Below are 17,925 nucleotides of genomic sequence, written 5' to 3' on the forward strand. Positions count from 1 at the left end.
TAATTTACAGCTGTTACATTTAATGAATGTGAAATTATAAAATAATGAGCTGCAATAAAAGCCAATGTAAGCAATCGGCTTAAATTCATGTGATGATATGGCACGGTATGAAAGTAATTTGCAATCAGATCAAGTACAAAGCTACTCCAACAAACATAGAATATAAACCGACTAAAGTTCTTACTCTTAACTGTTCGACGGATAATATCTCTGTTATATACTCAAGTTATTTCGTTAATTCAGCAATGAATTTCAGTAATGAATTAAAAAAAATTAAGAAATATTTAACAGCTTTCAAAATGCGTGTAATTGCATTGGATCTAATATTGGTGTTCGTAAACATTTTTAATATTCACTACGATGGTAAAACCGTGATTGTGAAAAGGAATCGGATAAACCATCGCCTGCGCCTTATACGAAAAGTACTAATTTACTTTCTGCTGTTATATATTTTAGCTTACATTTGTTCATCCTGTTTCTTTACCAATTTTCGCACAGTGATGCCAAAATATGCGCAGTCTTTAGATGAATATGGTTATGTAAGCCAATTGGAATACATCGTTAAATTAGGATTCTCGATTATGTTATTAAAACTATTAATTGTTTCTTTTCCGTTGTCGCATTGGTTGAAGAATAACAACAAAAAGTTAATAATAACATTGCTAAATGATGTGATAAAAATACGCCAAAAATTAAGCAAACGTAATATCGCAATCGATTTTAATAATTTACCGCCACATTGCAATCTCTTTTTTCATCTGCAATTCCTGTTAATCATTTGGAATTTATTGAACAATATGCGGGTGCTTTTAAAGTTCGAGGATTTGTTCACTACAATTATGGACTTTATCTTCGATTCTTACTATGCATCCCTTTACCTTCTGTATCAAATTGTGCTGTTAATTCAATGGAATATCCATGATAAGCTTAATCAAAATTTTGCGAAGCGCATGGCACGTAAAGATTTTAATTGCAAAGATGTAATGCAGTTCATTACAATGCTGAGACGTTTAAAAAATTGTCAACGTAATTTTGCCAAAGGCTTTTGGTGGCTACCAACAATAGTTGTTATAAAGGCTTTCTTAATAATTTCCGAAAGCTCTTTCTTTTGGAATTATATCAGACAACATAATGCTATGTCCGACATTAGATTAATTTGGTTATATAGTAGTGCCGCTTTATACTGGCTGGATATTTTCCTATTGGTTTTTATGCTGAGTGAACTACGGCAATTGGATCATTGCGCACACCAACTATTATTCATGACGGTTATTAGGCAATGCGAAGCAACACCCGAACAAAGCGGCACAATTAAAGAGGTTTGGTTTTTTTTTGTTTCATTATACAAAACTCTATGTACTTATATATGTATGTATTTCTAGCTAGATGAATTCTTTTCGTCTCATCATGTAAAACCTTATACTTTATATCTACATCCAAATCTACAACGCATGAGTTGCCTTATTATCTGGTCTATTTGGTGGCCATTTGTTTTCGGATTATTTATAACTTGCATAAATCCAATCAATTTTAGATATATACGTAGTTTAAGTCAATAAATTGGAAGAAATATATTTTACCTTCTTCTTTTTTTTTCTGAAAAATTTTCGATATTATATGCAAATACACATATGTACATACTTATAATTATTACTTTTCTTAACTCATGGTGTTCGTAACTAATTATGAGATAATGTCGCTCTATTATACGCAAATAGGTTTAGCTGCTATAAATTACTTTATGCATAGTAAAAACATTCCGACTAACACAACAAATAGCGTACACATACATAAGTATTATTTTGAGTAAAACACACGCCATAGGCTGAACTCAATTTCGCTGCTCTAACAATGGATTTAAATTTAATTAAACACTCAGTTAAAAAGCATTTAACGGTTTTCAAAATACGTCTATACATATTGGATCTCACTTCGGCTTTAATTAATATCCATTCCCTTCATTATAATGGTAAAAATGTAACGGTGAAAAAGAGTCGCATCAATCATTATCAACGTATAGCACGAAAAATATTCATATTCATAATATTTGTGGAGTCTCTCCTTACGACTGTGGCCGGTTGTGGCTTTAGTGCGTTTCGAAAATATTTTCCAAATACATTGGAGAAAATGAATAGTGTGGTTCGAATTGCACTATTTAAACTAGTTATGACTACGAGTGCGATTAAATATTGTATAACGCTTTGTGTATTGTTCTGCTTGTGGAATAAAAAGAGTAAAAGAGATTTCATAACACTGCTAAACGAGCTGCTAAGACTCTGTCGAAAGTTACCCATTCATCTCGATATCGATTGCAACAAATTGCCGCCGCAAAGTAGTCTACTATTCCATTTACAATTTCTGGTGATTATTTGGAATTTGCTAAACAATCTGTTGCTGGCTTTTACTTTTAATGATATATATTCTTCATTGAGAGATTTCTTCAATGGGGTTTTCTACGCACCCATCCCATTGATGTATCAAACTGTGCTATTGACGTTGTGGCAACTGCATTACAAGGCGAATGCACAACTAGAAGTGCACGTGGTATGTGAGACGTGCAAAAACAAAGATATATTTAAGTTCATTGCATTTTTGAGCGCCTTAAAAACTTTCCAAAATCGTTTTGCAAAAGCTTTTATTTGGCTGCCCCGTTTGGTGGCTGTTAAGACATTCCTAATTGTTGGCGAATGCTCATATTTGTGGCATTATCAAAATCATTATAATAATTTGGCCGATGTCAAATTAATTTGGCTATATACCGCTGTCGCTGAAATTTTGTTAGACATTTTCTTATTGGTTTTCATGCTAACTGAATTGCGTCGTCTGGATCTTCAAACACAACATTAACTATATGTAATGATTATTAAATTTTACAATGAGACGCCCTATCGAGAGAGGAGAATCGCTTTAAGGGAGGTTGGTGGTAAAGTTATTATGAGTTATTATGACAATACATATTTATAATATATTTCCAGTTTGATATTTTTTTTCTACTCCTCAATGGAAATCTTATACACTGCATTTGCATCCCTTTGTACAGCAGTTGTGCCATCTACAAGTCTGGGCCATTTTAATACCAGTACTTTGTGGATTTATGCTGGCTTGCTTAGATCCATTCGATATGATGTCCATACGCGATTTGAGCCAATTCAATACGATATAGTAATTTTTATGCACAATTTAAAACTTTTGTTTATTTGAATTCCAATAAAATGATTAATATGTTGGTTAAATCAAAAAAGAATGCGTATTAGCTTCGGCGGCAACGAGCAATACCTAGGTGCTTCCCAGATAGTCGGGTCTAAACAACCGAAACGGACCCGAATTATTAATAGGCCAAGGACTGTTAACACGTCACCATTCCCCCAAATTACTTTAGGAACGTTTTCTGCTGCTACAACAACAACAACAGTTGCTTATATCATAAAAGGGTTTAAAAAGATCTTCATCTTGAGTTTAATAGACTGCGTTTATAAGGCAGCTAAAAAAAGCCGAGTGCAAAATTATGTTGGATAACTCTAAATGGGCTAGTTCGTGAATGTACAAACAGATGGACGGACAGACAGATGGACGGACAGACAGATGGAAAGTGTTAAATCGATCACGCCTTCTAGTTGTTAAAAAATTTCGTGGCAAACTTACTATACCTTGTTCAGGGCACATTGACGAATAATACTACACATAACCTAAAAGAAAATGGGCAGAATTTGCATGGCTTTGTATATAGTTGTTTTGTATATATATTTTCGCAATTGAATTTGTTTTATAAGTACATTACAATACATTTCAAATTTCGATTATACGATTTTCTTTGTTGTTCATTTATTTATTTTTTTTTGTTTGTTTGTTTTTAGGTAATAAGTTTGACTACTTTGTATTTGACTGGAATTAAAAATTACATATTATATAATTTTCACATAAATAAATACATATCATTTGATATACAAGACATATGCGCGTTTTATATACTCTTCACATATACATACATACATTTTACTGTAATTGTAACTGATACTAAATGATTCTTTTGCATTTTATTTGAACTAGATTTACAATGGTTTTTCAAACTTTAAATTGGATTTTTTTATATAATTTGTTTGTTGTCTTTTTTGTTATGTTTTTTTCGTTATTCTTTTGTTGCTATATGTGCGGTATTGTGTATATGACAATTTGAAGACTGAAACAGTTTATATGCCCTTTATATATGTATTTGCTTGTAAGCCGCTTAATACAAATATATAATATATGTATATAAATAGACTTGTAATGGAATTTAATAAGGTTGCAAGGTAGTAGGTATGTATGTGAACGGGTTAAAAGAGTTTAAAAGTAAATATTGGATTCAAGAAGTTTTAAAATCAAAGGATGTGGTAATATTTTATGTTATAGAAGTTAATATTAATAATTAACAATATTTTGCCCCGAGCATAGTATTTTTTTGGCTTTAATTGCTCTACAGTTATAATTAAAATACATACATAATTTGCTGTAAACACAAAAATTGGTTGTATTTGCCACAGTTTAACTAGATAGCAAGCTCTTTTTAAATTACATATTTTTTGCTATATTAAAACTCAAAATGTTTCCTGGCCTGTTATATAAAATACAAATAAACAAATACAAATGTTGCATACTAGCAGGCGCCCTAGTATTTTTCTAACGTAACTGATAACTGACTGGTCGTTGTAGTCTGCAATACCTGACTTGAAATTTTAAATGAACCAAGCTGTGAATTCAAATGACTTTAATCAAAACAAAATATTTTTTTTTTGGTTCAATTTCGTATACATAAAATTTGGTTGTAAAATTATGATTTCAAAAGCTATAAAAAAATTTTATTTGACAAATATTCCTATGTATATTTCTAGTGTTAAAAAATGTTCTATAATATGTGGCATGGGCAGTTAAGCGATATTAAGTTTGCTGAGGATTTTTTTATTACTCTGAAGGCATTTTAAAAACTGCTAAACCAAAAACAATTAAATTAAAACAAACTAAATACAAAACAACTAGCTAACAAATTAAAGTTTCAAACTTTGGAATTGAAAATTTTAATAAATTCTGCATTAGACTATTTAAATATTACAATATAAATAAATATAAACAAGTTTGAACATTGCACACATGGAAGTAATGGGTACAATAGAAAATAGATACATGTGTCAACAAATATATTATTAAGAAATTTTTTACTTAGTGCGATATTTACAAAATTATAAACAAAATTATCACAATTAACAAAAGCGCGGATAGTATGAAAATTGCAGCCCACTGACGTTTATCTGCCAAGTAGAAAACAAAATAAATGTTCACAATAATTAATTTCAAATGCAATTACAACTGCTGCGCACTCACCATTATTCATGTGCAATACTTTGGCAACTTTTTTCATTGTTGTATCCAATTTGGATTCCGTTGTATCGAACTCATTACCAAAATCATCGAGCATCCTGCAGAAATGAGAAAACAGCATTCAATATTATCATTAACATACACAGTAGAGTTTTATATAACAACATTTCTAGTTGTGACTTACACAGCCTGCTCGTCCAACTCCACGCCAATCTGTCGTGATACAGTCTTTAACGTTCCAATGGAATCACTTATCATATCTAGCTGTTCATCTTGCCCCTGCATCATGCGCTGCTGCACTGACACCGTTTCGCCCACATAACGATGCCCCGGACTATCCAACGATGCATAATGACCCGGACTATCCACGGTATTCTCCAATTTGGAGTACTTTGTACCGCTGTGTCGTTGTGCCGCTGCTGCCATTGTGCCGGCAATTGTATTGGCTACACCGCTGCCTGCGCTGCTGATCAAAGAGTTCTGCTGTAAGAGACCACCACTGCCGATGCCACCGTTTGTACACTCAACCAAATAGGTTTTATCACTGATACCGTGATGATGATGATTATGATTATGGTGGTGCTGCTGCTGTTGTTGTAGTTGATTATGATTATTGTGATGACTATTACTATTTAGGCTGTTGTTATAGTTGTTAATGTAATTACTATTGCCGTTCTGATTGTTTTGATGATTAATTTCGTTATGATTGTGTTCATCGAGTAGTGGTTGATGTGCCGTTATATCTCTGTCCCTGTTCCGATTCAGGCTCATCTTCTCTTTCATCTGCCGGACCTCATCGCGTGTATTGTCGATGAAATGCCGGCGACTCAAAAGCTCACGATTATCAATGCGAAATTTATTCGGATTCTTTTCAACTATACGTGCAGTCGGTGGATTAAGGAAGACCTTTAATTAATTGCTGGCCTAGTGGTTGTATATAGAGCTTGTGTGACTATTATAAAAATGTAGGAAGTGATGTACGGAAGTGTACAAAGAGAAATATGATCTGTAGCCGTTCGTTAATTCATTCACACGCTGGCCATGGGAGACTGGTCAGCTTAACAAAAAAAAGAGAACTTCAAAGGTACATACATATGTATATACAAAGAGTATATGATGTATAAATAAACTTCATATGTGGATTGCACGCTCGCTATAACAATAAGTTAATAAGCTATGATAGTTGTTGTTGTTATCTACTGTAAATGCAAATATGTATCTTTTTTATTTTTTATGAAGTCATTGGTTGTGTAACCGTATTAGTCAGATTATATAAATCTGATTCTTGTGCGTACTTCGCGTTATTTATCGGTTCCGTCGAATAATCGAGTATTTAAAGAAATTCTTAACATTTGATGTAATTATAACATCAATAAAATGTTGTTATCAAACGTAACATGAGCTTATCACATGGTAAAGATGTACATATATCTATGTATATAATGTAGAAAATATAAGTATAGGAAGGGTTCTTAGCAAACTTCAGACAATTAAATTTGCTACAAAGTTTGTAAAGCGTGGATCAGCGTGACAAGCTGAGTCGATTTAGCCATGTTCGTCTGTCCGTCTGTCTGTATATTCATACCTATTTACGCGTATTAGTTCCTCAGTTTTTTAAAAACAGGTATATAGAAAAAAAACATCTAATATAAAGTCAAAAGTCATAAATTTATCTATATTAAAGGGTTAAATGGCTTAACATCATAATCATTCGCACATTGGTCGACCCTATATAATCCCCGGACATCAGGTTTCAACATGTGAACTAATAATAACTAAGGAAATTTATGTTACCATTGTATATGGCTTAAATGTTGTAAAAGATAGTGCTTCGATAAAACTATAGCTGATAAGAAGCAATATATAGTGGTGAACCGATTACAAAACGCTTTATATATAAGCTATAATGATAAGAATTCATTAGCATTTGCAATTATTCAATGTGGTTAAATAGAAATTGATTTTTCAAAAATTACTGTCGGCATTTGCACTATTAGAGACTACATTTATGCATACACATATGTATATTCCTTGCATACTTTTGTTTTGTTCATGGTTTCAGTGCTCATGGGATGTGTCAGCTAATCTATTTGCATAGCTGACAATTTAGCGCGTCGAATAAACAATAGAAATGTCAATATTTGCATTGCCGAGCTAAGATTACGCGGCCATTATGAATATGGAAAGCTACATGCACACTTATTACCACACACATGCTTGAAAATTCAAATCAGCTCCTTGTCCACACACACAAGTGTAATTTTTATAGAATTGTGAATATGTGATGTTTTTGTCCATTTAAAAAAGGATATTAATTGTGTCCTCCAAATCTTCCAAGTCCCATTCAATGCTACGCAATGAGTTCCTTAACTCGGTTGTAGTCCATTCAACTTCAGCGCTGCCGCTACTATCGCTTAACTCGCGCCAACGCAAATATAGGCCGCGAGTTTTATTTAATGCTTTGAATACCTCGCTACAAGGGTCAAAAGTGCCCACACAGCCATTAGTAAGTAGTTAGTTGATCCGGCAAGTCAAAACCACCACCAGCGTTAACCGCAATTCAATTTAAATACATTACAGCGTATAGGTATATCACACACCATAAGTGGCATTGAGAAATATAGAATTAAGAAAAACAAAAAAAAACATAGTATAAATGAAAGATATAAACATTTTTAAAAACACATTATGTGTATGTTGTATAAGAACATTTAGCAAAATTGTTTACGCACTCCTTCACCACGAAGAATGGATCTTCTAGAGACATGACCCACGTTAATATGCGCTGATTCCAATACTGCAATGCGCCTCTATACGCCGAATTGACTGAATTTAAAGGAAATCCTGCTTTTCAATGCTCCTGCTTTATGCTTACAATGTCAATGCAGTTCTTTGTTTTTGTTTTTAGATTTTCTATTTTTTGAAATTTATGAGTGCGGCTTCTTTTTTATTTTGTATGTATGTTTTCACCCTTTAAGAATTGTGAAAACTTTTATAGATTTTCCTAACGCATGGGTGACGTGAACAACTACATATATACGTATTTACATGCATGTATGAGCAACACTTTAGACCCACTTTGCTGTAATCAGCTATATAATCGTTTTTCGTATTGCCAGGAAATTGTTATATATGTTATTATTTTTACACATAAATTTGCAAACAATTATTTGCTTTCCCTGTTTATTACGGAAGCTTATATTACGGTTTTTTGCGTTAGCAATCTAAATACTTTCAGTATACATAGTAACACATCAGTCTTCAAATGCCGTTTCCTTCAAGCCGTCTTGTTTGATAGTTAAGGCTTTGGTAAAATTATTTTCTGTAATTTTTGTTAGTTGCTTCACACTTTGGCTATTGGAATTTCGTAACATTTTTCACTTGCTTAACCGTGGTATGAATAAATTGCACTTGAAGCACTTTTCCAAGTTCTGTGGGGAGAAATGATATATTTTCTTCTCTGCTGTTTCACAACTCTTTAAAAATATAAACGTATACAATCGGAATGACCGTGTATTTGTGCTGTACGTTCTGCTATCGTCCGCGTTCTTAGCAAACTAAATTCTTATATCTCACACGCATTTTCCGTTTAGAACCATCCACCAGCGGTATCATATATGATACCCCCCTGTTTATATGCTTTTGGAGCTGACGCGCGCATGACTGTGTGGGTATGCACATATATTGCATATGTACATATATATACATCAATGAGTTGGTGGCAAAATTCTGTGTGCATACATAAATATGTACTCGGGCCCATTGCCTTCTTACCACCCCATGGTTAGTGCATTGCAATGCGTGCGAAAGTAACATTTCAGCCTTTATACAAAATGTGGCCTCACTTACAAGCTTTGAACACAAATTATTGCAGCTTATTGTTTCAAAATACATTAACTTTTTTATATATGTTGCTTTTAAAAGTATTTACCTTAAAATTACAAAATATATTTTTTGTGTCTCCTTCCTACTGCTGCGATTCGTTTTCACTTTCGCGCTACTATTTAATTATGCCGTTTTGTGATCTCTCCCGAAGCGTGTTTATATTTTCAAAATATCCATTGAGTCTGCGCCGGAAAATGCTATTGTTTTTCCTACTCCGCTTTTGCAATAATTTTCACAAAAATTGTAATTTTTCGCGTAGTTGTGTTTTTGTTATGACATAGGAATTGTCAAATTGGCTAAACGAAGTGGTTGCCACTGCAGCGCAATTTTTGCGCGAATTTACTAAATTAGGGGTATGTCAAGCACATGTAATAATTTTCAAGCTGCACGATTTTGTCGATATTCCAGAGAATCAAGTAAGTTGTAAAGCACTTGCATCAGTTTAATAGATATTTTCTAACGGTTTTACATATCCCTGGTAACAAACGAGTTAAAAATAGAAATAATAGATAAAAAAAGATGTTTAGAACATAAAACTTATAATTCAAAGACTTATTGCAGTTATTTTGTTTTACAAAAATTTCCTAAATCAAAAAATATTTATACTTCTTAAACAGATGTATTTTCATCAGGGTTGCAAAAAATGCGTAAAAAATATAATTGTATTAAAATTTCAGTTTTTAATCCCGAAAATTTTAATTAAATACATATTTTAATTCCAAATATTCAGAGTGAAACATAAATTTTTGAAAATCGGATTAAAATGTTTGAAGAAAAACTAACCCCAAGCATATAAATAATTAAAAACTGAATTATTTGGGAATTACATATTTTTTTTTAATCAATATTAAAAATTGAAATCCAATTTTCATTAAAAATTGTTTGAATATAAAAATATTGCAACCTTGATGCTTATATAATTCCGATAACATATGATAACAAACTAACAAATCACAAAAAGTTTTAAAAAATTTACTTTAAATTTAATTAATTTCTAGGCTAAGTCTATAAATATTCCTTTTCCATCTTAGAGCGTATATCAGTCATGCGCCATTCATGTTCTTCCTTCATCTGCTTCATGCGAAGCTGAAACTCTTCGGTTCTTTGCTGGAATTCGGCCCTTCGATATTCCATTTCTTTTTTAATACTGGCCTTTTGCAATTCAATGAGTTCCAATTTTGCCGCAGTCAAATTTTGTATCCTAGCTTTGTCATTTTGTAGATTGTTTACTGATTTCTGCAGTGCAGACATACCAGCTTGTAGATTGGGTACAAATGGAATTTGTTTTGGTGAAGTTTCGTTTTCACTCTCTTCCGAAGAAACTTGCATTTCTAAGGAAGGATTCTTAAAAATCTTATTAGATGTGGACACTTTTACAGAACCTTCTTCACTTTCAAGATCGATGACACCATCTATATATCAAATATGAGAAGCGAAAATAAAATATTTATTTTTAAAACTAAAGAAATTTAAATTTACAAAAAAAAAAAATAAATAATTAAACTGAGACGAGTATGACATCGCCTTCTTCTCACTTTATATTTGAGCACATATGTATGTATTTACCTTCCATTTGTGCAGCACCATCACTTTCAGACGATTCTTCATCCTCTTGATCTAAAGATCAAATATCATATTTTAGCAATAAGTCATTCTTTAATTAAAAAAAAAAAAACATTTTGTTACCTTCAATATCTTCCATCAAGTCATCCCATTGATACACTCTGCTATTGCCAACCAAGAAATCTAAAGCTTTGTAAAATGGCCAATCACTCTTAACAAATGGGCCATTTTTAATTTTCCTTCTTTCAATCCTGTATGTATTTGTTAATTGGCTTAGCTTTGCGCTGATCTCTCTTGAACTAAAATTGTAACCAAAATTTTCCATTTCGGTAGACATCTGTTCAAATATCTGGGCGGACTTTCCCTCGAGTACCATTTTGTATAAATATTCCTTCCATATTTCCAGAATGCATTTGATGGTCTCCGTTTTCCATTTGTTTCTTCGCCTTTCACTATTATTGAGGAATCGAAAAGGTTTCTTAATTAATTGCTTATGTCTAAATAGAAAATTAGAAAACGTTTACGGTTCATTTGCTATATCTTCCATCTCTTGTTTTGTTTAGTTCTGCAAGATATTGGCTTTGGTTTAAATTTTAGTGATCTGCACTTTTTGAATCGAGATTACCCGAAACTACAATGCAATTAAAGGATTTTTATACAGACAAAAACTTAGCTTGAGTAAGAAAGCGATGAATTTCACATTTACACGGGTATTTCGGCTAATCTTGTCAACTCGGCTCTAAGTAAATTCGTAACTCGTAACTGTAATTTCGATCTCTGGAAGGGCTCTCTGGTAATTAACGTTTATTTTAACCGATAGTTGACTTGATGGGGATTAATTAAATGCAGTGTTGCATGAAACTTTCTTAATTAATTATGTCTTGTACTTAATTATGCAGCGATTTTAATCAATTAATAAATTATTAAAGCAAACAGAAAAATTAATTGTTTAAATTAATTTTAAATTTTAAATTTTTTAATTTAAAAAAATTAATTTTAATTGAGAAATTAATTTTAAAAATAATTAATTAAAAATTTAATTAATTTTCTTAAATTAATTAATTAAAAATTTAATTAAGTTTATTAACAATTAAAATTTAAAATTTTTTAATTAATTAAGTTAATAATTAATTAAAATTTTAATTTTTTTTAATAAAATTAATTAAATTCTAGTCTAAACAAAAAAAAAAAAATAAAAAAATTAAACGTTAAATTAATTAAATTTTTTTAATTAAAAATAAATTTTTAATTCCAATTTTAAAGTTAATAAAAAAAAATTTAAAATTAATGAAAAAAAATTAATTAATTGAAAAATTTGAATAAAAGTTTTAAAAATTAAGTATTATAGTTTAATTAAATTTTTAATTTAAATTTTTTCAATATTTTTAATTTTAATTTCGCCATTACTGGTCAGCCATAAAAAAAAAATTTATATACATATGTATGTACATATGTATGTATATTGTAATATATAGATTTCTCACCATGTTTATTCTCTTAAACTTAAGTAGTGTGTAATTTTAATCAAGTGATAAGTTAAATAGACATTATGTGCGACATAAATATGTACATACATACATACATACGTGCGTACGTACGCGTGAACTAACAGTGGTTCGAAAGAAGTGAAAGAATGGCAAAATTTGAAATTATAGTTTTCATCGCGTTATGAAATAACATATTTAGCATAAACTATAATAAATAAATGCATATGTACATATGTGTATGTGTACGTGTATATTTTATTGTTGCCGATTAAAAGTTACATACCTACCGAAGAGAAATTACCTGTGTGGAAGTGTTAGTTACTAAATTCGTACACCGACAACTGATAATAATAAAAACAACAACAACAAGGCGATTGTGGTTCAAAAGTAATCAATGTGCAAAATAGATTGAAGTTATCGGTTAAATTCAGTTCGTGGTTAGATCGTTGAAAGAATAAGTGCTGTTAGTTGTAGGGCGGAAAAAAAGGAAAAATTGCGTTTACTGCAAATAATTTCGAAGCAAAAGTATTTTTGGTTATTTAAATACAAATTGAAATTAAAATATTGAAAAAAAAAAATAAAATTGTGTCCAAAATAATAACCGTTAAAAATGTTACAAAACGATGCCGTGCGAAATTTGCAGTACGACAGCGAAATTCGTGTCGCGCAACAAAATAACGCCGAACCGAGAGGTATAAAAAATATTGAAAATTTTTAAATTTTTAAATGGAGTGTGATTCAGCGCAGTTTTCAACTAATTTATAGTTAGTAATTATTGCCTTATATTTATGGCAATTTTATTATTTTAGTGCTTTAAAATTTAGTGATTTTCCATCGACACAAGAAAATTCCTTTGACACAACTAACGCCTAACCTCTTGGGTATTAACGTGCTTTTGTTTTCCGCCCGCTTGGACTTATCTTATCTCTGCTGTCTGTTGGGCGTATCGATATCTGTGTATGCCCCATGGATTATAATCAATAATTTATAAACAACGCAAAGAAATATACAAAGCTTTTTACAATTATTGCAGTCCATAGTTATTGAAGTGCAAGCAATAAAATTGCAGGTGCAATACCTTTTTATTATAAAATTTTGATATTTTGCACTATATTTATGACAGTTTGCGCTATATGTATGATAATTTTTATTGACATTATCAATATTGATGTAAAAATTGTCTGACTTTTGTAAAAAAACCGCTTGGAAACTACCGTTACTTTAACTGTTATTGCGTTTCAAAATTTCGAACTACTCAAATGCGCAATATTTTCGCAATTTGAACACAAAAGGCAATCAAATTCAGTGCCATTTCAAAATATCATTTGAAAAGACCACGAAACCACGAAGTCAGATAGGGTCCTAAAGCTTATCGTTGTCGTATTTTATGCCACATATGACACTACTAATACTCAAAAATCATTAAGTGATTGAAATCTTGCCTAGACTAGTGGGTTACTGAAATATTCGCATTATTAAGATAGTTGGAAATTCGAAAAAATAACCATTCTTCATGGAGATATCTCAGAAACGACTTTTTCACTTCCAAACTCAGATTTTGTGTTTGTAGCTTATTGTGGAAATCCAAAGTAAAGGATCTTCTTTACTTCTTTACTGACGTAGAAACTGCCTACGCGGTTATAGCCAAGTTAACAACAGCGCTCCAGTCGTTTCTTTTTTTCGCAAGGTGGCGCCAATTGGAGATTCCAAGCGAAATAAGGTCCTTCTCCACCTGGTCCTTCCAACGGAGTGGAGGTCTTCCTCTTCCTTTGCTTATCCTATCCTACTTTCAGAGCTGGAGTGTTTTCGTCCATTCGGACGACATGACCTAGCCAGCGTAGCCGCTGTCTTTTAATTCGCTGAATATTGTCAATGTCGTCGTATATCTTTCACAGCTCATCGTTCCATCCAATGCGATATTCGCCGTGGGCACGGCGAAAGTAAAGGATCAGTTGCTATTTTTTTTTGAGGAATTTTATTTCTATGGTATTTTTAGCGAAGCACGCAAGTCCAGACTGATAGTATCAAGCGATTTGTATAAGAATATAGGACGGAAGAACTGCTTTAGGTTAGGTAGGAGGAGCGTCAATCACTTTCGCGTAGAATTGTAAAGATCAGAGAGATTAGTCTTTAGTATTCCTACCTTATGAAATCTTACATATATTCCCACTTCCAGTTTATGATGGACCAATCAGCATTACCTCACAACCGACAAGTAAGCTCCATAGCATATGACTTCATAACAAATCTTTTAATTTTTGGCAATATTTTCTTCCAGCAGCACCGGAACGTATACCGTTACCACTACCAGTTTCAACGGTAGGCAACAGTTTACCGGCACACCGCAGTTTTAACATACCCATGACCGGTTATGATTTTCTCACAGAGTTGCCATCGGTGCATATTGAACAAACATTTGAATTGAATGAGGGTAAGCATAAAGGACTACAGTTAAACCTAGTTAAATTAAAATGAGTTAAAATGTTTGCTTAAGTGCTCGATTTAGCGAGTATTGAGTGTACTCTGAGGAAATTTAATAAAACATTTGCATATCCTTTCTATAGCTTTAACGTCGGTCTCTTCTGAGAACCGCTATGTCGTGCGCTCACCACTCGGCGATGCCATCTACGCCGCTTCGGAGAGTTCAACCTCTAATCATCGACTGTTGTGTGGCACCGCACGTCCCTTCCAAATGCATTTGCTGGATAAAACACATCAGGAGGCATTGCTGTTTCGCAAGCAATTTGCGCTCGGTGCCATGTGCTGTCATCCCAAAAATCTGGAGGTATGGACACCGCCGGGTAATTTAATGGGGCGCGTAGTACACTCGCCCACATTTCTGCGACCTGAATATTTCATACAAGACGGTGTTACCGGTGAGCCAATATTTTGCATTGAAGGCCCCGAAAATTCGGGCTTCTGCTGCTTCTGTTTGCCAAAAGAATCGTTCTTCAAGGTAGGTTTTTTGCTTTTGATTTGTTGTTTATATAGACAAAATACGTATTTACACACACAGATACATTCCGGCGGCGATCTGCGCGCTTCCATCGATCACAAGTGGGTCGCGGGAAAATCACAGTACACCACAAATATATATTATAGTGATACAAAGTTATCGGCCAAGGAGCGCGCATTGATTTTGGGTGCGGCGTTTTTAATGGTGCGTGTTTGAATTTTGAAAGTATTTTTTTTTTATTAAATTAATTGTTTTTTCTACTTGCAGGAGTACATGTATTTCCAAACTCGACTCTGAGCCGAGAAATTGCGAAACAACAGTCTGGCAGCACTTTCTGTAAAATATACATTTTATATTGGGACTATATCTGTATTCATGCGTTTTTCTTTCTTCAAAATTTTAATGTTTATTTAAAAAATATATGTACAGTAGCATTATTCACAGTATTAGTCATTTGAAGCTAAAACATTTTCCCATCTTTCTGGCAAATCGTGGATTCCATGGCAAAAGGACTGCATGTTTGATACCTTGTGCTGATGTTACCCGTGTACCAGTGAGGGCGTTTTGAATTGACCGGAACATATGGTAGTCGGGAGGGGAAAGATCTTGTCTATAAGGCAGAAGGGGAAAAACTTCCCAGTCGCTGTTTTATAAATAGTTTTTAAGCGCTTTTGCAACATAATGCCGAGCGGTGGCAATATCAAAAATGATTGCCTCGTGTCTAATCGCAAATTCCAGTTTTTCGGCAACCGCTCGTTCCAATTAGTAAAGTGGTTATTGTTAGCGTGTTACTCCCAAAAATTCTGCGAGCTCTTCTTGTGTCTGACCACAATCTTCAGCGAGTAATGCTTCCAGAACTCATCTTCGTCATCTTCTTTTTCGTCTATCTAGGACGTTCTTCGTCTTTCAAACCAAAATCACTACTTTTTCATCTTGCAATCCATTTTTGGCACCATCAAAGTAAACTCTTTTTCAAGCATAAAGTTCGACTTATTTGAGTGCAAAAAATATTGTTGTTTACGCTTCAAATTAATGATATACTTGTATGTATGTGTAATGAAAAAGACAGGACAGTAGCTTTCCAATGCATGTTCAGAATATTTTTGGGTCGTTCACTAAGTACATCCTTGCAGGCAAAAAACTGGCCCAAATGATTTTTGGTGTCCTGATTTGAGGTGAACATTCTCCCATCCAAGAAAATGTAATAAAGACCGGAATAAGCAATAGTCTGAAGATACCAAGTATTAGATAAGTTGTCATCGACGTAATCCAACGGGAGACCTAGAAAACGTGCTGTTTCAATGGGGTTGGACCAGGGAGAAGGGTGTCAGATGTTTAGGGTTAGCAGGGCATGCAAAGAGGTGACTAGTGTTATGCAGGGACTCATTGCACCGTGACATTTGTTTGATATGTCAGAGCCTCTTCGAGATAAATATGAGTTTGTTGAGTCCCCTTGTTACAGTATCCAGAACGAAGCTGCGTAAGGGTCCCTCGATTCTTGCGGCGACTCGAGCTCTTCGTCTGCAATGGGTGGTGGTTTGACTCCAAATACTCTATTCATTGAGAGGGAGTCGGTGAACGTGTTAACGGATCCACTGTGAATGGCAGTCAGTGCATGTCTGAAGTCTGGTCATCGCATTGTTTTATGTCGTCGACGCAAAGGAAAAAATCGAAAAAATTCAAAAAGAACAGCTGTTACCATTAAATTATTTTTTGAACGACGTAATAGAACAATGGAAGAATAATCAAGTTCCGCCATCGCTTAAACAAACCGCACGAATACAGTTATAGTCCCAATATAATATATATACTATTGTAAAGGAAAGTCTTTATATTTGACATTTTTGCTGGTTTTGTTTTATTTCATTTCCATCGGCCATGGTTTTTACTTTAAATTTATATTTATTTGTATAATTAAACATATGTACCGATATTTATACATACATACATTTAACCATTGTATTTAAATAATAATTACTTTATTTTTTACAATTATATAATAATCACTTGTTTTGATTTATCAATTATTTCTTATATTTTTAGTTTTTTTTTTGCAATTTGTATGCTTGCAATATTTATTATAATATTTTTTGTGCGGCATTGTCTTGCCACTCGTTATTTTACATTATAAACAATCAGACATGATGTTAAATATACATTTTTTTACACAAAATTACATGTAATTCATCAACATACAAATTTACAATAAAAGAAATTAAATAAAATGTTCTTTGCTGTAATGCATTATTTTTTGTTTTTATTTGTATTTGTATTTTATTTTTTATATATTTTATTTATTTTGTACACGACACATGTTGTTTTCATTCACAGTTATAGACATACAGTTTAAAAACTTAATTACATAATTATTAATTTAATTATTTAGCTTTTGTTTGCGTAGCGTAAAAAATCTAATTATGTTAATATGAGCGTAAAAATCAATTAAACTAATTTAAAATCGACTATTTAATGTGTAAGCATAGCGCATTTATTACTAATTACAATAAAAAAACATTAATTAATTTTTTATAATTACCTTAAAAAAGAGAGTTGGACTATAATTTTGCACTATTAATAAAACACTTAAATTATAATTATTAAAGCTTATAATGTTAATTACAATTACTAAATTTAATTTTTTAAATTAATTTTTAATTTTTTAATTAATATTTCAGCTGTATT

At 32.4% G+C, this 17,925-nt stretch overlaps 4 protein-coding genes across 6 annotated transcripts; 2 read left to right on the top strand and 2 right to left on the bottom strand.

Moving 5' to 3' along the window:
- The first annotated feature begins 107 nt into the window (after window positions 1-107).
- LOC126756817 (uncharacterized) lies at window positions 108-1,572 on the top strand. The gene is made up of 2 exons (XM_050470224.1): window positions 108-1,319; window positions 1,383-1,572. The coding sequence occupies exons 1-2, from the start codon at window positions 108-110 to the stop codon at window positions 1,557-1,559; spliced, it is 1,389 nt and encodes a 462-aa protein (XP_050326181.1). The 3' UTR covers window positions 1,560-1,572.
- Window positions 1,573-3,706: 2,134 nt separating this feature from the next.
- On the bottom strand, window positions 3,707-8,918 carry LOC126756822 (syntaxin-6). Its single transcript, XM_050470228.1, has 5 exons — window positions 8,085-8,918; window positions 7,665-7,825; window positions 5,537-6,233; window positions 5,356-5,450; window positions 3,707-5,282 (listed from the first exon to the last, which is right to left on the bottom strand). The coding sequence occupies exons 1-5, from the start codon at window positions 8,117-8,119 to the stop codon at window positions 5,206-5,208; spliced, it is 1,065 nt and encodes a 354-aa protein (XP_050326185.1). The 5' UTR covers window positions 8,120-8,918; the 3' UTR covers window positions 3,707-5,205.
- Window positions 8,919-10,049: 1,131 nt separating this feature from the next.
- On the bottom strand, window positions 10,050-11,537 carry LOC126756834 (uncharacterized). Its single transcript, XM_050470245.1, has 4 exons — window positions 11,325-11,537; window positions 10,924-11,252; window positions 10,804-10,854; window positions 10,050-10,649 (listed from the first exon to the last, which is right to left on the bottom strand). The coding sequence occupies exons 1-4, from the start codon at window positions 11,345-11,347 to the stop codon at window positions 10,243-10,245; spliced, it is 810 nt and encodes a 269-aa protein (XP_050326202.1). The 5' UTR covers window positions 11,348-11,537; the 3' UTR covers window positions 10,050-10,242.
- Window positions 11,538-12,705: 1,168 nt separating this feature from the next.
- LOC126756832 (phospholipid scramblase 2) lies at window positions 12,706-17,246 on the top strand. Of its 3 annotated transcripts, XR_007666646.1 has the most exons (7): window positions 12,706-12,979; window positions 14,464-14,502; window positions 14,566-14,718; window positions 14,852-15,243; window positions 15,304-15,447; window positions 15,511-15,790; window positions 16,135-17,246. XR_007666646.1 is itself a non-coding variant. In XM_050470242.1 (6 exons), the coding sequence occupies exons 1-6, from the start codon at window positions 12,898-12,900 to the stop codon at window positions 15,538-15,540; spliced, it is 840 nt and encodes a 279-aa protein (XP_050326199.1). In that variant the 5' UTR covers window positions 12,706-12,897; the 3' UTR covers window positions 15,541-17,246. The 3 variants fall into 3 exon arrangements, 2 of the variants coding, with proteins under 2 accessions (XP_050326199.1, XP_050326200.1); XM_050470242.1 differs by having other exon boundaries at window positions 15,511-17,246; XM_050470243.1 differs by having other exon boundaries at window positions 14,569-14,718; window positions 15,511-17,246.
- Window positions 17,247-17,925: the final 679 nt, after the last annotated feature.

The sequence above is a fragment of the Bactrocera neohumeralis genome, chromosome 4 (genome assembly GCF_024586455.1).
Source record: "Bactrocera neohumeralis isolate Rockhampton chromosome 4, APGP_CSIRO_Bneo_wtdbg2-racon-allhic-juicebox.fasta_v2, whole genome shotgun sequence".
NCBI lineage: Eukaryota > Metazoa > Arthropoda > Insecta > Diptera > Tephritidae > Bactrocera > Bactrocera neohumeralis.